Source organism: Podarcis pityusensis (genome assembly GCF_964106645.2).
Source record: "Podarcis pityusensis genome assembly, chromosome: 4".
NCBI lineage: Eukaryota > Metazoa > Chordata > Lepidosauria > Squamata > Lacertidae > Podarcis > Podarcis pityusensis.
Window position 1 is genome coordinate 64305779 of NC_138027.1, and position 19569 is coordinate 64325347.

The 19569-nt window shown below is 42.1% G+C and overlaps 2 protein-coding genes across 6 annotated transcripts in view; one reads left to right on the forward strand and one right to left on the reverse strand.

The window, feature by feature from the left end:
* LOC308476184 (uncharacterized protein CXorf58) lies at window positions 1-15800 on the reverse strand (the record flags this gene model as incomplete). The annotated part of the gene is given in 9 exon segments (XM_081003663.1): window positions 1-3774; window positions 5405-5546; window positions 7323-7552; window positions 8302-8433; window positions 9871-9982; window positions 11196-11290; window positions 13279-13378; window positions 15497-15707; window positions 15710-15800. Coding segments are annotated over 9 exon segments (1275 nt in total). The 3' UTR covers window positions 1-3612.
* The window catches only part of APOO (apolipoprotein O), an 18937-nt gene continuing 15074 nt past the window's right edge, over window positions 15707-19569 (forward strand). For 2 of the 5 annotated variants that reach the window (XM_081003665.1, XM_081003664.1), the window contains exon 1: window positions 15707-15807. In XM_081003665.1, the coding sequence (XP_080859791.1) occupies window positions 15799-15807 (9 nt within the window). In that variant the 5' untranslated portion in view covers window positions 15707-15798. Of the gene's footprint in view, window positions 15862-16595; window positions 16785-19268; window positions 19294-19569 lie in introns of those variants that run through there. The other 3 variants (XM_081003666.1, XM_081003668.1, XM_081003667.1) reach the window with 3 other exon arrangements.

A 19569-nucleotide genomic window follows, 5' to 3' on the forward strand; every position in this document is an offset into this window, starting at 1 on the left:
AAAAAAATACCAGTGTTCCTGGAACAGAGAACTAATACCTTTAAAATATGTTTCAATTGAAGGGCGTCCAAGGCTCACTGCTGCTCATGCATGCAACACTAAACAGTGATTTAGCATTATGTGTAACATGGGCCAAAATATCTCTGCCCATGCAAAGGTAAACACGTGCACTTTGTTGTGAGAGTGTTTTCAAACACACAATCGTGTATAATGAAACTGATTATACCATGTGCTCTGCTGTGCATCTGAATCAGCCTGGGTGTCAAATAAGCTTTTAAAAAATGATTTACCCGGGTTTCTCAGCCTTTGACGAAGACCAAATGTGCAGATTTAGAAGTCATTGCTTTGCATATGTGCCACTTCTCAGCTTCTGACTTGAACTAGGTATTTGGTTTTCATTGTTGCTTTCAGCATAAAAGGAAGTTAGGTCTGAAATGATTCACCAGATGTAAAGTATTGGAGAATTAATTACGGCAAGCCAAGAATGGAATGATAAGACTGTGTAAAAATATTTTAACCTGTTTAGAAATCTCTAGTGCTTGTGGTTATCAACCCTTTATTCTTCATTCCATCCCAATGCAACTGTTTAAGAAGCCCAATTCCGTACATGTTTTATTGGAAGCCCTAATGAATTGGGGCTCAACCTCAGTCTCATGAAATTGCAGCCTTATTTTATTCAATTCCTATCTTGTTTACACTGGATTTGTTTAATTGTATGTGTTTGTTTTTATTATCATCGCCCCATGTACCAGGTTTGAAAAACCAAAACCAAGCATCTAGCAGTTTCAAATCTAAAGGATGGTATTCTTTTCTCTTGTATAAGGTTAAGAAATATTTGTCAACTTGGAGTGTGTGTCAGTGATATTTAGCCTAATATCTTGACTTTGCCTATGATGCCAGAAACAAATAGTATGTTCTTAGAACTTCTGTGCATTACTTGAGTTTGTTTGCTTAATATAAGAGAAAAGAATGCACCAAAATTCTAGTTCTGTGGCATCAGGTACTTGCATCTTTTTCCTTTGATTCCCAACACATTTCCTATTAATTACTAGGCAGACTAGTCTAGGCTCATAAAAAAAGGCTCAATAATTTGTTTAATCCCAATTGTTTTCATTTGTACTGGTGTTTCAGCTACCTGTTTAACTGGTGCCAAAACAAGGGGCATGACACATAAAAACTCCATACAGGCAGTAACCACAATCCAACACATACTTAAGCCCTCAGGTTCTGAAAGGAATTTGTTTAACATGAGCTTAAGTATACTGCATTATACAGTCGTACCTTGGTTTTTAAACAACTTGGAACTTGAACGCCGCAAACCTGGAAGTAGGTGTTCCAGTTTGTGAACTTTGCCTCGGAAGCCAAACATCAGCTTCCGTGGCTTCTGATTGGCTGCAGGATACTCCTGCAGCCAATCAGAAGTTGCTCCTTGGTTTCTGAACATTTCAGAAGTCGAACTGACTTCTGGAACGCATTCTGTTTGAAAACCGACTGTAAAGATATATGGCCCATATGTTTCAGTAGAAAGGGGGGCATGTGAGGTACATCAACTGTAGGGAAACAATACTGGGAAAGAAGTGGCTGCTCTCAATGCTTTTTAAGGGACCAGTGGCTCTCCAAGGAGTTTACAGATGTTTTATACTAATGGAAAAGTTGACTCTAGTATTTTAGCGGCAAAAGCCAACCATTAAATAGATGAAAAGGTTTGCAATCATAATTTGAGCCTAGATAAAGCAGTGTTTGTGTTGACACAACTTTCCCCCCAAGCATGGTAGCTGAGAAAAAGGATAAAGCTAGAATTGGAAGGTTATAGCATACATAAAACTAGACTTATTTAGTATGATGCTGCTTAAGCCATTAGTCACTGCTAGAAACTAAGTCATTTAGAAACCATGTGGATGGGGTCCAACTTAAAAAACAATAATTAGGATGATACTGTAGAACTCCATCATTGTTAAGTCTTTTTGCTTGTTTCATAACAGTTAAAGGGAGAAATACTTTCTTCTTATTAAATCCTGGTCACAGAACTTGCTAATGTTCAGAATACTTTTATTCTGGAGAGAACAAACATTGTGAATTCTGAACTGGAGAATGGGCAGTGTAGCATCAAGATTGCCCATACATGGTGTAAACTGTAAAAGCCAATTAAGGGTGAGCTTATGTCTCTGTAAAACAATGTGTACTGTATCATTAAAATGATAGGAACTGAAAATCTTAGTTTTCGTATAGTGTGATCTCTTATCAGTGGCAGTTTTTGTTCCAAATAGTGTAGCAAAGAGAAAAGCAGACAGAAATCTGGATTAATAATTCTGGATTGCTTTGGTGGACTTTTCAAAACTATAGTATTGAGTTAGGATCAGGATTCCAGTTATAATCTCATATAACTGGTAATTTTACTATTAATATTAATGCCATTGGAAGCCTGGAAAAGAGTACTAGTGTAAAGCAAACTACGGGTCTGCAAATGTTGTTGAAGCACAACTCCCACAAACCCTGATCATTAAAATATGATGGCTGGGGCTGATGGAGATTGGGCATCTTAACAGCATGTGGAGATCCACAGGTTTTCTGCATTCCTGGTGAAAAGGTTACCGGGCTGCAGTGGCATAATCCCTATATGGCATAAATTCTACTGTTGCTTTACTGTTGTTCTGAATGAGTTGGCAGAGGTTTCATGAACAACGGTCTTGACAAGTTAACTTGGAAAGCTATCTTCTGACTGTGCTGAATCAAATGGAAGGACTTGGTTCAAACATATACACAAACTCAAATGTGCGTGTTGGGGTACTTTTTCCAGGAACGTTCCCAGAGCTGCTATGAAATTCTGTGATCTGTCCTTTTTAACTTTCTAAAAACATTTTTTCTTCCCACCTGTTCCCAAACATTAACTTCTCTCATGCTGTGAATGCATTATGTTCAGTGATGCATATGTACTCTATTCTGTTTTTAAACTAATGTGTAAAAATTGTATATATAAAAATGTAAATAAAATATTTTTAATCTTTAGGGTACTTTGTCCATTGTTCTTCTTTTCTATGGGTCAAGCATGTTGACCTAACTCAAAAATTACTGTTTATTTAAAACATTCAGCCCAATTGATAAGCAAGCACAAATGACTATGTTAAAATGGACACTAGATTAACATTGCAATATACCAGGCAATATCCTGCTGTGTCATGCTCAGTGTAGACCCCTTGAAATAAATACTTATCTTGCAAAATGGATCTACCCTGAATATGACTTAAAATGGAGATCATATACCAACTTTCTCTCTTGGTGCTCCCTTAGCTGTAATTCAGAAAGGGAAACTATTACTCTCTTTTCAAAGTTGTCCATGTGGGTTCTAAGGATAAATAACTCTGCTTCTCTCCCTATAGGTCATGTTTCCTTCCCTCTTATCTGCTAATGATACTACCATTGTTACTTTAGCACAATAAATTGCTGCACCATGAATTTCCTAAAGCCAGACAGTAATTATTCACATGCTATTCATGTTCTTCATGTCTGCAGCATGATAGGAGAAAATTACACACATCAGGACAAATTATCTATTTTCTACAATTCTGTGATTCAAACAGAAGAAATGGAAGGGAACATAAGTTTTATCATGGGTTAGTCTCCCCCAATATCTTCCACTCGTAGGGATCTGGCCCAGTTGTATAGCTTCACTGCCTCGTGCTCCCAGTCTTCATCTGACAAATGACTTTCATGGCTTGACTCTTCAGTGACTGTGGAGTCTGAATGATCACTTAACAACGATGAAGTTCTCAGCATCTGCTCCAAAATAACAAAGTACAGATTATTCTAAGAAGAAATCACAGCTTAGTTGTTTAGCCTCATACTCCTAAACAGAATCCATTGTATATGTTGTAAGGTGGAATTCAGTGTGGGATAAGGGTGATCATTCCATCAGTGCAAGAATATTTGCTTTCCAGATGGAACCATCTCCCTCCTCCCCTGTGCACTGTTCACAGAGCCAATTTGGGGGAAGTCATAGGGGCACACAAAGGGGGGGGGACCCTGTTGCACTAGCAGTTTTTGTTCATTTAGTTGAACCCACCCATAATAACAAACAAACAAACAGACAAACAAACAAACATACATAAGACAGTCTTGGATTGACACTTGAGCAGTGTCTGCACTAATCTTCCTTCCTAGGCTATGTTGCAGCAACCAGGATGGTGTCCTTCAATAGGGGCCCTATTGCAGGTTTTGTTGCAGAATGTAACTTACTAAAACAGAGCTTATTTTCTAAACCACTGAGCCTCTTGGGCTTGCCGATCAGAAGGTCAGCGGTTTGAATCCCCGCAACGGGGTGAGCTCCCATTGCTCTGTCCCAGCGCCTGCCAACCTAGCAGTTTGAATGCATGCCAGTGCAAGGAGATCAATAGGTACCGCTACGGTAGGAAAGTAAACGGCATTTCCATGCACTCTAGTTTCCGTCACAGTGTTCTGTTGCACCAGAAGCAGTTTAGTCGTCCTGGCCACATGACCCAGAAAGCTGTCTGTGGACAAATGCCGGCTCCCTCGGCCTGAAAGCGAGATGAGCACCGCAACCTCATAGTCGTCTTTGACTGGACTTAACTGTCCAGGGGTCCTTTTGCGTTGCCACTTAGTTAGAAGTAGATCTCAAACACCAGGTGTTTCTTTAGAAGGTCTATTACAATTAAGGACTGCAGCCAACCCCTTGAGATCTAGCAAGTGAGGTTGCTTGCTAACACGTTAATTCCTGCATTTTTTGCATGCCAAAGCTACAAATGTGTTGTTTTAAAATTATGGAGATGGATTTCTAATATGTCTAAATGCCTTTTAATAAAATTAAAACAAAATAAAAATGATAGGATCAGTAAAATACAAACTTTTTTGGGCTATTTATTTGGTGAGTTACACAAATGTTCCTCAGCATAGGTGATCAAGAACAATTACCGTATTTTTCGCTCTATAAGACGCACCAGACCACAAGACGCACCTTGGTTTTGGAGGAGGAAAACAAGAAAAAAAATATTCTGAATCTCAGAAGCCAGAAGAGCAAGAGGGATCGCTGCGCAGTGAAAGCAGCAACCCCCTCTTGCTGTTCTGGCTTCTGTGATAGCTGCGCAGCCTGCATTCGCTCCATAAGATACACACACATTTCACCTTACTTTTCAGGAGGGAAAAAGTGAGTCTTACAGAGCAAAAAATACGGTAGTTAGACATAGTGTTATGCTGTTGTCCTCACTTTTCTGATGGCTTTTATGTAGAACAAGTAGAGTTACCCCGGTCATAATCTTAGAACTGTCTTATTAAGTTCATCCCAAGGGGGAGTGGGAACAATCAAAGCTCTTTAAGACAGACTAGTAAAATCTTAGCTGTGAGATTTATCAGCATTTGATCAGAAAATTTCTTTTTCTTTTAACATGCTCACCTCTCTTTGTTTCTCAAGGCTATAAGCCTTCCTCATTTTTGCATTCTTCTTCTGAGCTTGGTAAGAGCGACGCCCAGTTCTAGGTGCTGATTTTCTACTCAGTTTTGAGAAGACTGCAGTTGTGGGAATTTGTGGTGGAGTTCTGGGGAGAAAACAATGTTTTAAACAATTTCCCCACACAATTGTACAGAATTAAAATGTTATCAGCGTTCACTATAGAATAAGGAAATTCCTACTTTACAGTGTAATCCTCGGCATGCCTATTCAACAAACCGCCCCCAAGTTAATCTAGATTTAGTCCCAATTAAGTGTGCATAGGACTACAACTTTAAAAATGCAGCATTAGGTTTCACCAGTATGAATGAGTGGTCATAACTGCACTGTAATGCTTGCACATTTGTTGTCAGTATTAAACGAATATATTTTCCACTGACACAATGAAACATTTAAATCAACAAATCCAAAGCAATATGAAAATACACTTCTGTATCATATTATCAAAATACTGCAACTATCACAAATATCTTTTACATTGAAATCATGTTAAAAAATAAATTAATGGGAGCTGAGCCATTTAGCATTACATGGAAAGCCCTTTAAATACATAGCTGCTATAAAACTAAACATGATATGTAATTGTTTAGATCATAATATATAATAAAATAAAAGAATGTTTAAACTAAGAGCTGTAAGTGGACAGCTGAGGCCAGAGCAATGCTTATCTATATCCAGAAGGGGGAACACCTGCCTTCAAATAAACATTCCATTCCATATCAGTCATGGACATTGTCTTTACAGTGGTACCTCTGGATGCGAATGGGATCCGTTCCGGAGCCCCGTTTGCATCCTTAGCAGAATGCAACCCGTGTCTGTGCGTGCGCGGGTCGCGATTTGCCACTTCTGCGCATGCGTGTGACATCATTTTGAGTGTATGCGCATGTGTGAGCGGTGAAACCCGGAGGTAACCCGTTCAGTTACTTCCCGGTCGCCGCGGAATGCAACCTGAAAACGCTCAACCTGAAGCATACTTAACCCGAGGTATGACTGTATTATTATTATTATTTTGTTGGGAGCCGCACAGAGTGGCTGGGGAAACCCAGCCAGAGGGGTGGGGAATATTGTGTGTGTGTATATAAAATTTAGGCCATCATGTTTAATGATTTTTCTCATTAAGTATGCAGAATGCTCATTAAGCATTTGCCGAAACTGGTCCTTCGGAATAATTCTATGACGGTCTGTGAAATGTGGTTGACTGCAACTTTTAATGTTTGAGCAGAAGGCTTCATAGCTCTTTATAAGGCTTCATAGCTCTTTATACTACTTACCTATGTAACCAGCAGCATGGAATTTGGACTGTTGCAAATGAGCCATTTAGAGTTGTGGTTATCCACAGCTGCTTTCCTAAAAAAGCCCCTCTTGAGCAACCTATTCTTCCCACAACACTCTTTCATATTCCCCATCCCCTTGTGCTTCTGGGCTCCAGCTGGCATAAAGGTTGCCTTGGTGGTAAGTCTCTGCCTGCTGTTGTGAGTTTACTGTGCCAGTGTATCTTGGGACTCTGATGGGAGAGTGGGATTTAAGAGTGATCCTGTTCTGTCTGCTGGGCATAAATTCTGGGACAGGATCATGCTGAAACTGGTTTCCCAGAATGCAGAATCAGGCCTACGGTACACAATGTATCTCACAAGGCCTGCTGCTTTAGTCTGGCTGCCAGCCTTCCCTCATCTGTCTCAGGATACGGGAGTGCAGGTGCTACATCTGTGTTTTATTATTATTAAAAAGCAGCACACATTGGGTGGCTGGAAAGGGGTTAGTTTAATCTGCAGTTTACTAGTAAAACTGAATTACTATGATGTGAAATGATGAATGTCTAAAAAGTGTGTCACCAACATGAGGAGTTTGGAAAGCTCTGATTTACCTGATTTGACAAATAGCCATGAATTGAGCACGACACGTTTCTTCATTCTGTGGCCTCAGCAGCAGAAATGGCAATTCCATCCTAAGTCTGGTAGATAGCTTCCCAGACTGTGCATAGTCCATGATGTCATACACAATCATTGATCTGGGAAAATCATGTAAAGACAGCCTTCTCCAGCAGTTATGTCTGCCGCCATAGTATGCTGGAACCTCATCCATGAGATTGCTATACTAGACAGTCATGAAAGAACAATATGTATGAGAATGTTGTACTAGGATTCTCTGGTTATCTTTTGTAAACTATCCCCTTTACTGCAATTCTTCCATTTTATCAGCCAAGAAAATGAATCTAAAGGCTCCAATTCTGTGAAGTAAGTCCCTCTAAATGCAGTGGAACTTAACTTCTAACATATGTAGGGTTGCATTGTATATTATTACTGCTAACATAATATTTTCTATAGGATCTGTTGCCTGGATTGATTATTTAACTGAATTTTACAAATACACAAATATAATTACAGTGTGTGTGTAATATGCTGTTGCCTTGCTCTTACTAGTGTTGTATTTAAGTAGACTTTGGGGCTGTTCAGATCTTCCTCCAAACCTCTTCCCAGGTGAGACTGAAAGCAGGTCTTGGGCTCATTCTTTCCCTCCTCCAACCCTTCCCACGTGTTCGGTCTTTTTCATTATCAGATTAATTACAGTGGTACCTCAGGTTAAGTACTTAATTCGTTCCGGAGGTCCGTACTTAACCTGAAACTGTTCTTAACCTGAAGCACCACTTTAGCTAATGGGGCCTCCTGCTGCCGCCGGAGCACGATTTCTGTTCTCATCCTGAAGCAAAGTTCTTAACCTGAAGCACTATTTCTGGGCTAGCGGAGTCTGTAACCTGAAGCGTATGTAACCTGAAGCGTATGTAACCTGAGGTACCACTGTAATTAATTATGGCATAAGGGGTGGAGAACATAAGCATTGCTTACTTGTACGTGGTCTCTTATTGTAGCCACATCCAACTCCTCTGTTATTCCGTATTTCTTATGCTGAAGTTCATCCTGCAGTATCTGATTATAATACGTCCGGTATCCCATTAACTTGCAAGCATCAACAGCCGCCTATCAATCATCAGAAAATATATAAAGATCCTCAGTGTCACTGTAACTCTACCCTAAATCACCATTCTGAAATCCTCATGCATTCAAGACAAAGCTCAGCCTGATTATACCATTATAATCAAAAGTGCATCAATTTTGTATCTGAAAATTTTATAGGAGCTTGATGATGCATTTTCTAAGGCACGGTTCAGAAGCTTAGTGGAAAATAATCTTAGTCTCATGAAGGAAATGTATCTGCATCCTGCTTTCCATCATGAGCTAAGTGTTACATGCACCCACATCAGTTTTTGAGAGGGAAGAACAGCATGAATATGTTCTCCGTACAAAGTGTGTGCATCATACAGTAAGTTTATAATATTCTTAATATTTTATTATACACCACTTACTATGTGAAGTGCAGGGTACAATTTCAAACAGTAAATTCAAACACAATGTGAAGAAGCAGGTATTGAGGGCAATCTGTACACTAACTGTGATGTCTTAGAACCAGTAACACTAAGAACTCATAAAATTCTAACGAATCATAGAATTGTAGAGGTGAAGGGATCCCAAGGGTCATCTAGTCCAACCTCCTGCACTGCAGGAATCTCAAGTAAAGCATATGTTAGATAGCCATCTAACCTTGGCTTAAAAACATCCAAGGAAGGAGAGTCCACCACCTCCTGAGGGAGACTGTTCTACTGTCAAAACAGGTCTTATGTCAGAAAGTCTTCTTGATGTTTAGTCGGAATATCCTTTCTTTGAATTTGAAGCCATTGCTTCGAGTCCTACCCTCCAGAGCAGAAGAAAACAAGCTTGCTCAATCTTCCATTTGACAACTCATTAGATATTTGAAGACAGCTATCTTGTCTCCTCTCAGTCTCTAATTTTCCAGGCTAATCATACCCAATTCCCTCAACTGTTCATCATCAGGCTTGGTTTCTGGACCCTTGTTTTTGCTCTTGTTGGAATTGTCTGCATTTGTGCCTTCAATATTTCACCTTTAAGAAACTCCCATCCATCTTGGACTCCCTTCTCTTTAAGTATTTCTGACTATGGCATTTCACTCAGTAGTTCCTTAAGATTTCTGAAATCAGCCTTCAAGTTCAGAGTGGCTATCCAACTATACTCAGCTTTTCCTTGCTTCTATATAATGAAACCCAAGAGAACACGATCATTTCCTCCCAAGGTTCCCAGTACTTTGACTTCCTCACTGGCTAAATTAGTATCTCTGCTTGGCCTACTTAGGCCCATGGGCTGAGATTTCTGCGTTGCAGGGGGTTGGAATTGTTGACCCTCATGATCCCTTCCAACTCTACAATTCTGATTCCTCACAGCTGGTGTAAAGTTAGCATAAGTAAAGAATGGTAGTGTTTTAAATACAAAGAACTTATTATAGTATCAAGTTTAAGTAACAGATGATACAGAACATTTTTTAAAAAAAATCCAATAGGTTACCTCACTTGTTGCTGTTATTACGCTTTTCCCAGTGATGTAATGGGTGTTTTGGTCTCTTGACTTGCAAAATATCTTGAACACAACGAAAGGGGGGAAATCAGATCCAGCTAATCTGAAGGGAGGGGAAACACCAGAACTTAATTACCTATTGTTATTAAACAGCTTATTTAATGTTTGGCAATGGAAGTGACTGTTTTCACTTTAGTTCTAATTTAAATAAGATGATTGGCGATGTTTTAAAAATCCACCTGTGGTTTTATTTAACAAAGACAATCAAACAAATTATATCCTTAATCCCAAACACATGTTAAGAGTATGTTTTTTTGAAAGGTATGGGATTAGCTCCAATCTGTGTGCAAATTCAGGTCTATGGGGTGGATTTAACTAACCTGGTTCGCTAGTGGAAGCCTGGGCAAGGATTCCCAGTATTGCAATGGGGCTTTCCCCTCCTCTTCCCCCAAATCTGCTCTGGGTCAGTAGAACCCCCAAAATAGTGCATGAAGGAAGAAATGGTTGCACTGAAAGAAATGAAATGCTTGCCTTGACAGAATGATCAAATTAGCACCATGTTGAATTCTACCCTATGTGTGTAAAATGTTTTCCTTTCTGGATCTCTATCTGCTGGGAACAGAGAACACATTTTGCCTCACTGGACTAGAATTGAATGTACAGTGCTAAACATATAGCTGACCAGTGTGTCTTGGCACATCTTGGGAGGAAGAAGTGAAAATAGATCTCTTGCTGTCCTCTATTAACAGCAGCTCTGCCAATGCTATCAAGTCAATGGAATTCTATGGATGGGACTCACGTGTGTTTAAGGCAACAATCTAGGACATAGTTATAAGGAAATAAGATCAAATGTATATGTTCAGTAAAATCACTTGGTAAAGTCTCTATCATTTCAGACTATAAGCTGTCTAAATGCCTATCTATCTATCTATCTATCTACCTACACCTCCTGCATGTTGAAAATCAGCTTATCAAGCAGAAAGATATACTTAGGACTGCAGCCTTAGTTACTGTCATCAGTAAAAATAAGCCTGCTCACATGGAGTCTATATTGGTGTTTTTTCGTAGTAAAGTATCACTATGAGATGCTTATGATTCTTGTATACTACTGTTCTTATGAAGCTACTGCCACACAAAGTAGAATAATATATTTGTTCATTTATCAATAGGAACAATTCATTCTCAATTACTCTTCTTTGGAAGAAACTTACTCCATTGGAATCACCCCTACATAGTAACATTTAAAAGATGAAGAAAGAGACTGTTAAATTAAACAAAATATATTAAACCAAGGCATGGAAATGTAGTACTTTTACCTGAATCGAACTCTGCACGTAAGAGTAGGGTCTTTAAGAAGTTCAGCCTCCAAAGGACACACTCTTTTCAAAATATCATGGGTAATGCAGTACTCCTGAAATAAATATATGTTTGGCTCAGAGAGTTTTCAACAAGCTTTGTTTTAAAGCAGCATTTAAAATCTCTTTATCTTGCAATAAATAAATAAATAAGTATATATGAGACAAAACAAAAGAAATAAGGCATATTGAAGCAGTGATAATTAAAAAGAAAAAAGGAGGAACCCTCAGTGAGGAGGTTGGAAGTCATATGGAGAAATTAAGAATTTGTAAATTAAGAAAAAGACTCAAACAAAATAACTCTTTGTTAGGAATTTAAGGATTTGTATAAATAGGTTGGAATGTAAATTTTTTGTCGTGTGGAAAATCAAGAAAAAGCAAAAATAAATCTCTACCTTGCTCTTCACTGTGAATAACAATTCTAGAGCAGATAACAATAAAATGTACATATGAAGGTAAAAAAAAGTAAAGGACCCCTGGACGGTTAAGTCCAGTCAAAGGCAACTATGGGGTTGCGGCGCTCATTTCGCTTTCAGGCCGAGGGAGCCAGCGTTTGTCCACAGAGCTTTCCGGGACATGTGGCCAACATGACTAAACTGCTTCAGGCGCAACGGAACACTGTAACGGAAACAAGAGTGCACGGAAATGCAACAATTTTACAGTAAAGGTAGAATATATTACAGTCACAACCCAGGTCATGAGTAAAGGAAGAAGGAAGTATCAGCATGCTATGGAAAGGCAGGACTCCAACTCTGAAGTGTTTTAATTGACTTCAATTTTGTAATTTTATATTGTTGTAACTTGCCTGGTATAACTGTTTTTAAACAAACATCAATATACAGAAGTAGAAATTATTTTTAAGAAAAATTCTAAGGACAACCCATCTTGTAAACAGCAACTACTCCCCAAAACAAAATAAGAAATAAACTCAGTGACCACAGAATGTTGAGAGTCTATATGGATGGGAATGGAAACTTGGAGGATAAGGTAATAGAATGGAGTATGCAGGAAGAATGCATGGCTAACTAGAACCCTAAATAGGAACATGGCACACTGCAACGCTCTGTTGAAAGCCCATTTATATAGTCACCCTTTCAGTCTGAAAAAGAACAGGTGCCCGTCAACGTCTAACTTCAACTAGAATGTTGAGGCACTGGCTATTACAGGGTCTGCAGCAAACCAACACATCTTCAGACAAATTAGAAAAAAGTAACAGTTGGGTCATTATTTTGCTTATTTGGCTTGAAAGGCATGGAAGACTGGGAGTAATGGAGAGTAATGAAGATTGCTTGTGTGTGTACTTCTGGTTACAGGCTGGTCCCTGGATAACCAGGTGGTAACAATGGCCAGAACTGCTTTTTATCAACTTCAGTTTGTGCACCAACTTGTGCACAATCTAGAGTAACTGGGATTGGCCTCATGCTTCAACCACATACAGGGTAATGTAATGCACTCTATATTTAGTTGCTCTGAAGATGGTTGGAAAACTTCAAACAAATGCATCTACTATGGTTTTGACTCCAATTATATTATCTAATATAGTAGCCTTCTGCATTGGTTACCAATTTATTTCTGGCCTCAATTCACTGTGCTGGTTAGACCTTTAAAATCTTAAACCAGTTGTGGCCCACTTCTGAGCTTCTTAATTTGTATTGTTTTACTTTCAGGAGCAATAATTATTCCTGATGGGGAAATGGCCAAAAATCAATTCTTGCTCCTCAGTAATTTAGGATGCAGCAACTTTCTGGTGGGCTTTCCTCCTACACCACACAGCCCAGCCCCTTTGTGTTAGCAGATTTCTACTGCCAACGGTGACAAAGAGCATGAAAGCATTATCCCTGGGTCCCTGCTGGCTTTGGAATATTTGTGTGTATACTGTTGCAAGCAAAACAAATATATTAATGATACCTTGAGGGATACCCCTTGCAAGCCAGAGCTTGTTTCTATTGCTCAATGCATCCATACAAAGGGAAACCACTTATTAAATGACACATTAAACTACAGGACTACATCTAGTCAGCCCAAACCACATGCAAGAGCATACCGCTGCCCGAATTGTATGTTTCATGAGTCTATACAACCGTAGCCTTGTGTGATTCCACCATGCCTTCTGAATAGTTTTTGCTGCTGTGTCAGGATGAGACCTGGTGGAATAAAGTGAAAGTTACCAGACTATGGTGATTGGAACTTAAAATTATTGCCAGAAATCAATTATCGTATTTTTTGCCCTATAGGACACACCGTCCCATAAGGCGCACCTAGTTTTTTTGGGGGGGAAATAAAGGAAATAAATTTTATTTTCCCCCCCAGGCGCGGGGCTGGGGCGGGAGAAGCCCGAGCTTCCCCCGACCCCAGTCCCCAGAACAGGCAACTCTCCGCAAACCGTGGGAGCCCAGCGCTGAGCTCCCGTGCCTTGCGGAGAGCTGCGCGAAGTCTGGGCGCGCTGAGCTCAGCGCGCCCAGCCTTTGGCATACAGGCAACTCTCCGCAAGCCGCGGGAGCCCAGCGCCGGGCTCCCGCGCCTTGCGGAGAGCTGTGCAAAGCCTGGAGAGCGAGAGGGTCGGTGCGCACCGACCCCTCTCGCTCTCCAGGCTTCAGCAAAAGCCTGCATTCGCCCCATAGGATGCACACACGTTTCCCCTTCATTTTTGGAGGGGAAAAAGTGCGTTCCATGGGGCGAAAAATACGGTACATCCCCACAGGCCCATACAGGGAGGAAGAGTGCACAGCTGGGTACACTTGTCCTGGACCTCAGAGAGTATGACAGCCAGGGTAGGTCCGCCAGGGGCCTGCCAAACTTATGCTGTTTGAGTTTATAACTTTACCCTAACAAAACCTTTACGCCCCAGGCCTCATACAAGCTCTGCCTCAGCCTGCACCCACATGCTGGAAAGAGCTTCCCTGTTGCTTTCTGTTTTGCAGCTATTACAGACACAAAGTTTCTGACAATGTTTGAAACTCCCATTGTTCTAGACGCATTTTGAAAGAGGGAATTTCATTAGTGCAAGCAGTTTGAGCTTTGGGTGCAGTACTGCGCCTAAGATTTCAGGTTGAACCTGCAGAGTGGAAGGAAAGGAAGACCTTTTTCTGCCTCCCCACTTCCAGCTACTCTCTGAAGGATGGAGAAGAGACCCTCTTAAAAATATTAGGGGGGTGGGCAGGGGAAGGACTAGACCAAGTGAAAAATGAACATGATTTAGCTGCAATTCATTCATTTACAGTTTTGTATTCTTGTTATAAAAAAAGCACGCCGAAACATTCTGTTTTTGCCCCCATAACCTGGGTTTAAGGTGCCATTTAGCTCCTAGCTGTCACATCTCTGTTTCTAATACAGTGGTACTTCGGGTTACATACGCTTCGGGTTACATACGCTTCGGGTTACAGACTCCGCTAACCCAGAAATAGTACCTCAGGTTAAGAACTTTGCTTCAGGATGAGAACAGAAATCGAGCAGCAGCGGCGCAGCAGCAGCAGGAGGCCCCATTAGCTAAAGTGGTGCTTCGGGTTAAGAACAGTTTCAGGTTAAGTACAGACCTCCGGAACAAATTAAGTACGTAACCAGAGGTACCACTGTACTGGTTTCTGACCATCAAAAAGGTGGCACCCTTCAACATAAATTAAACTGTGCTCTCCAGGCCAATGTTTGTGAGCCATAAAAGAACATATATTTGTCAGAAAACTGCTCACAAAACAAGCTGTTCTATTTGTTCAACCCTTGTTGTTTGGGGGCCAGAGTCCACACAGATCCATATTCGTACTTAAAGACTGATTAGGTTTTTCCAACTTGCACAAACTTTTCAATGTGTTACGTTATGTTCCCCCTGCAAACACGTCAGAAGCCGACCGTTTGGGACTTAAATCCGTGGTATGCTTAGACTAGGGATCCAGCTAGCTATACAGCTGCAAATAAAACGTTTTAAGCGTGTTTCAAGTGCAATATACAACATGACACAAGATAGCAATGGTGAGGCTTATGGAAAGCTCAATGTATTTTTTAAAAAAGCATTTTCAGAGAGGCTTTTACATGTGTGTAAATCGTTTTCTTTCTCGTTTCCTTAACAGTTGGGTGAGGCGGAAATTCAGCACGTGGGGAAAGCTACATTTACTGAGCGCCTGCCTCACATGCGGATGGTAAAAGCCCCCACACGAAACCCGCACGGCCACCTCCTTCTGCTCTATCCTTAACAAATTCACGGTAGAATTGGAAAAGCACAGCCCACATTCAGCCCAGAGCCAGGCTCCCAGCTTATCCGACGCCCTTACCTCCGCTTTATTCTGCTGTCATTGTTGGATCCTGCCAGGCGAGAGCTCCTGCTCCATATCGTGGCCATCCTCGACTCAAGAGCCCGCAGGCGCCGCAGTCGAACTCCTTTCGCCGGTCGCCTAGCAACAGGGACGCGCAACGCGACCGGAAGCCAAGTTGGGCACCGCCCACCAATCGCGCGCGACGTCCCTCCTCCCCCTTCCCTCGTGTCGCGCTGGTGCCTCTCTGGCGTCCGTCCGCGGCGCGCGGTTTGTGCGTCATTGCCGTCGCGCCGCGCTCCAGCAGCGGTGCTGTCCTCGGCATGTTCAAGGTGAGAAAGTTTCACCGGTAGTTCTTGAGGAGGGAATTGAACGATATCACTGTGGTTAGTTTTCTTTCTCTTCCTCCGCACCCAGCCCCGGCTCTGTTTCGCTGCGCGCCACTTTCGAACTGTTTGTGTGTGCGCGCGCGCCCTTGCGCTGTTACGGTCGGCGCCGCGCGCGTATTACCGCGCGGTTGCCATGGAAACATGCCGGTCAATCGCGGCGGTTTTTTAAAAAAGGGGGTGTAGACGGAGGTTTGCGCGTGCTGGTGGTAGCAGCCCCGACCTCTTCAGTTTTGTCTTTTGTGTGGCCGTTTGGGCTCCGCTGCGGGGGGGTTCGGGGTTGGGAGCGAGCTGGACCGGAGAGAGAACTGCTCTTCTAATTCCGAATCTTCCTCCCGTACACGTAGGGAGCCCTCTCGATGTTGGGCCAATACAATACGGAGTTCAACTCGTGTTTTAGCCCTTGCGCAAATCACCTCTTCCCTCCCATTTAGAAAATAATCTAAATGCGATCTTGTGCTAACGGCTCAATTAGATGTACAGTGGTACCTCAGGTTACATACGCTTCAGGTTACAGACACTTCAGGTTGCAGACTCCGCTACCCCAGAAATAGTGCTTCACGTTAAGAACTTTGCTTCAGGATGAGAACAGAAATCGGGCTCCAGTGGCGCAGCGGCAGCAGGAGGCCCCATTAGCTAAAGTGGTGCTTCAGGTTAAGAACAGTTTCAGGTTAAGAACGGACCTCCAGAACGAATTAAGTACTTAACCCGAGGTACCACTGTATGCATATGGCGATAAAAAAACCCCCAGTGATGATGTTCCCCTGTCAGTGTTCATTTTTTAGCAGAGTTCCTAACAGGCTTTTTAAAACAACTAAATCGTATGCATTTTGATGGCGCTTACTCCCAAGCGAGTTTAGGATTGTAGTCTTGTGTTGTAGAGGGGCCGTTTATAGTGCAATCCTGCACACGTCAAATCAGAGGTACATATCATTGAATTCTGTGAGACGTGCTCTCAGATAAGTAAGTGGCTGTAGGGATGCAGCCTTAGTTCGTAGCACAACCAGAGAATCCTTTATCACCTTCAAAGATGGAGGTTGCAGTCCTAACACCACTTCGTGTGGAGTAAACCCCATAGAATACAGTAGGACTTCTGAGCCTATGTTTACATATGAATAGATTACCGTATTTTTAGCCCTATAGGACGCACTTTTTCCCCTCCAAAAATGAAGGGGAAATGTGTGTGCGTCCTATGGGGTGAATGCAGGCTTTCGCTTAAGCCTGGAGAGCGAGAGGGGTCGGTGCGCACCAACCCCTCTCGCTCTCCAGGCTTCAGGAGAGCCCCACCGCCAGCCCCACAAGCTCAGGGGACAGCGGGGAGGCGGAACGCCGCCATCCCGCTGTCCCCCGACTTGGTTAGAAGGCTGGCGGGGGGGAGAAGCCTGCTGCTCCCCGTCGCCAGCCCCGCAAACTCGGGGGACAGTGGGAGAGGCGCAGCGCGCCTTTCCTGCTGTCCCCTGACTTGGTTAGAAGGCTGGCGGGGGGGGGGGAGAAGCCTGCTCCTCCCCATCGCCAGCCCCGCAAACTCGGGGGACAGCGGGGAGGCGCAGCGCGCCTTTCCCGCTGTCCCCCGACTTGGTTAGAAGGCTGGCGGGGGGGGAGAAGCCTGCTCCTCCCCGTCACCAGCCCCGCAAACTCGGGGGACAGCGGGGAGGCGCAGCGCGCCTTTCCCGCTGTCCCCCGACTTGGTTAGAAGGCTGGCGGGGGGGGAGAAGCCTGCTCCTCCCCGTCGCCAGCCCCGCAAACTCGGGGGACAGCGGGGAGGCGCAGCGCGCCTTTCCCGCTGTCCCCCGACCTGGTTTGGAAGCTGGCGGAGGGCTTCCCCCTCCCCCAGCCCCGCAAGCTCCCAGAGCGATGCCGAAGCTGCGCGCAGCTTCGGCATGGCTCTGGGTCCCATTCTGGGGGCTGGCGGAAGGGGAAGCTCGGGCTTCCCCTGCCCCAGCCCCGCGCCGGGGGGGGGGAATTCCCCCCTTTAATTCCCCCCCCCCAAATCTAGGTGCGTCCTATAGGGCGAAAAATACGGTAAGTAACTCTCATGAAGTGAACTGTAATGCACAGGTGTTTTATTGTGCCATAATAAATCCGTTGGTTTTTAAGGTGCTACAAGCCTCTTTGCTTTTGCTGTTTTGCATGGGATACTGTAGGGGCAAACAATATACGGAACTATTATTATTTTTTTAAAAAGGAAGAGGGTCTGCCATGTAATTTGTATTAGAATTCACAATGCCTACAAACCTGAGTGAAGTTTTGCTTCTGATACAGAGGGACAATGAAACTTATTTCGGATCTGTTATAGGAGTAACTACTCATCCCTCATCAGAGGAGCATTGATTGTTGATTTGTATGTTTCTTAAATGTTTCAGTTTATATTCAGGTATTTGAAAATACAGTACAGTAGTTGCTAGTTTTCTAGGGTTATACATCCTGCCTTTCTGCAGGGGGAGCTATAGGACCAAGCTTTGTGAAATAGAAAGGTGTTTTGTATGTTAATTAACAATGTAATTGTCAAAAAAAATCATGATCTGTTTTTTCACTTAACTGTATTTGATGTAATTCATATTCCTAACCAATTAATTTGTGGAATAAAAATGCATATGCTCTTAACTCTTGGATTTGAAGACTTTGTTATTCTATCTTCATTGCTAATTTAACTACTGTGGTTTCAGTACAATCAAGTAAATACATTTTGTGGAACAAAATAAATAATTCAATGGTAGTTTTGAACATGGTTGTAAAATAGAGGCTATTAAATGCCTTCCTTGTGATAAAACACTATGCACTCTAGATTGTCTATGAATTAACAGTTAAAAGTATAAATTAAACTTTCTGGGCCATTTTCAGTACTAAGCATTTGCAGAGCTTTGTGTTCTACATTATAATCATATGCATGTTTACAGAAAAAATTCCCCTCCCCAACTTCAGTGGTGCTTAATTCCAAATAAAAGTGCACTGGGTGGCAACCATAGAAAACCTGATGAAGATTGAAGTGTTGTTCTATTTTAGGCATCTGTTTATTTTAAGAGAACATGTTACTGATAGTATGATTTCTATTTACAGTGTTCACTCAAATTCAGCAATGCCATGTGGGAACTCAAGTGTGCACATAAAGTTTCTCTGTCTCCCAAGTGTTCTCTCCCCCCCTGCCGCCGCCCAATTTATTATGGTAGACATACAAGGATCTAGACAAACAAGGATCTGCACACACTGCTTTTCTTTCTCTTTAAGTGATGCCTGACCATTGTTCTGAATATGGGTGGCTTAAAATTCTTGGAAGAGCAATACAAATTGTTTGTAGTCCTTATGCCGTCAGACATTTATATAATTTGTGTGCTCTATTCATCTTGCCTCATTCCTAAATTTATTGGAGCAAACATGTTGGTATTGGTATTTACAGATTATCTCCAAAGAAGCTAATTTCCCTAACCTCTGAAGGTTAGTATGTTCTCTTCTTTGGTAATTAATATTTATTTATAACAATAAACAATTACAGAAATGATGGACAGTTTCATTTCTGATGGCTGCTGGGTGTCAGGAATTGAAAGCACAGCTTTTCAAGCTAGATTTCCATGGAAGCTTATCAGAAAATATTGATTTGCCTCCACTGTGCTCCAGTTCAGGCTTAACTGAAAACAGAAACGTTATTGACATGCTATCCTCAAGAAATGCAAACAGAAATACTGACAAAAATGTAGATTGGTAACAGTAGAC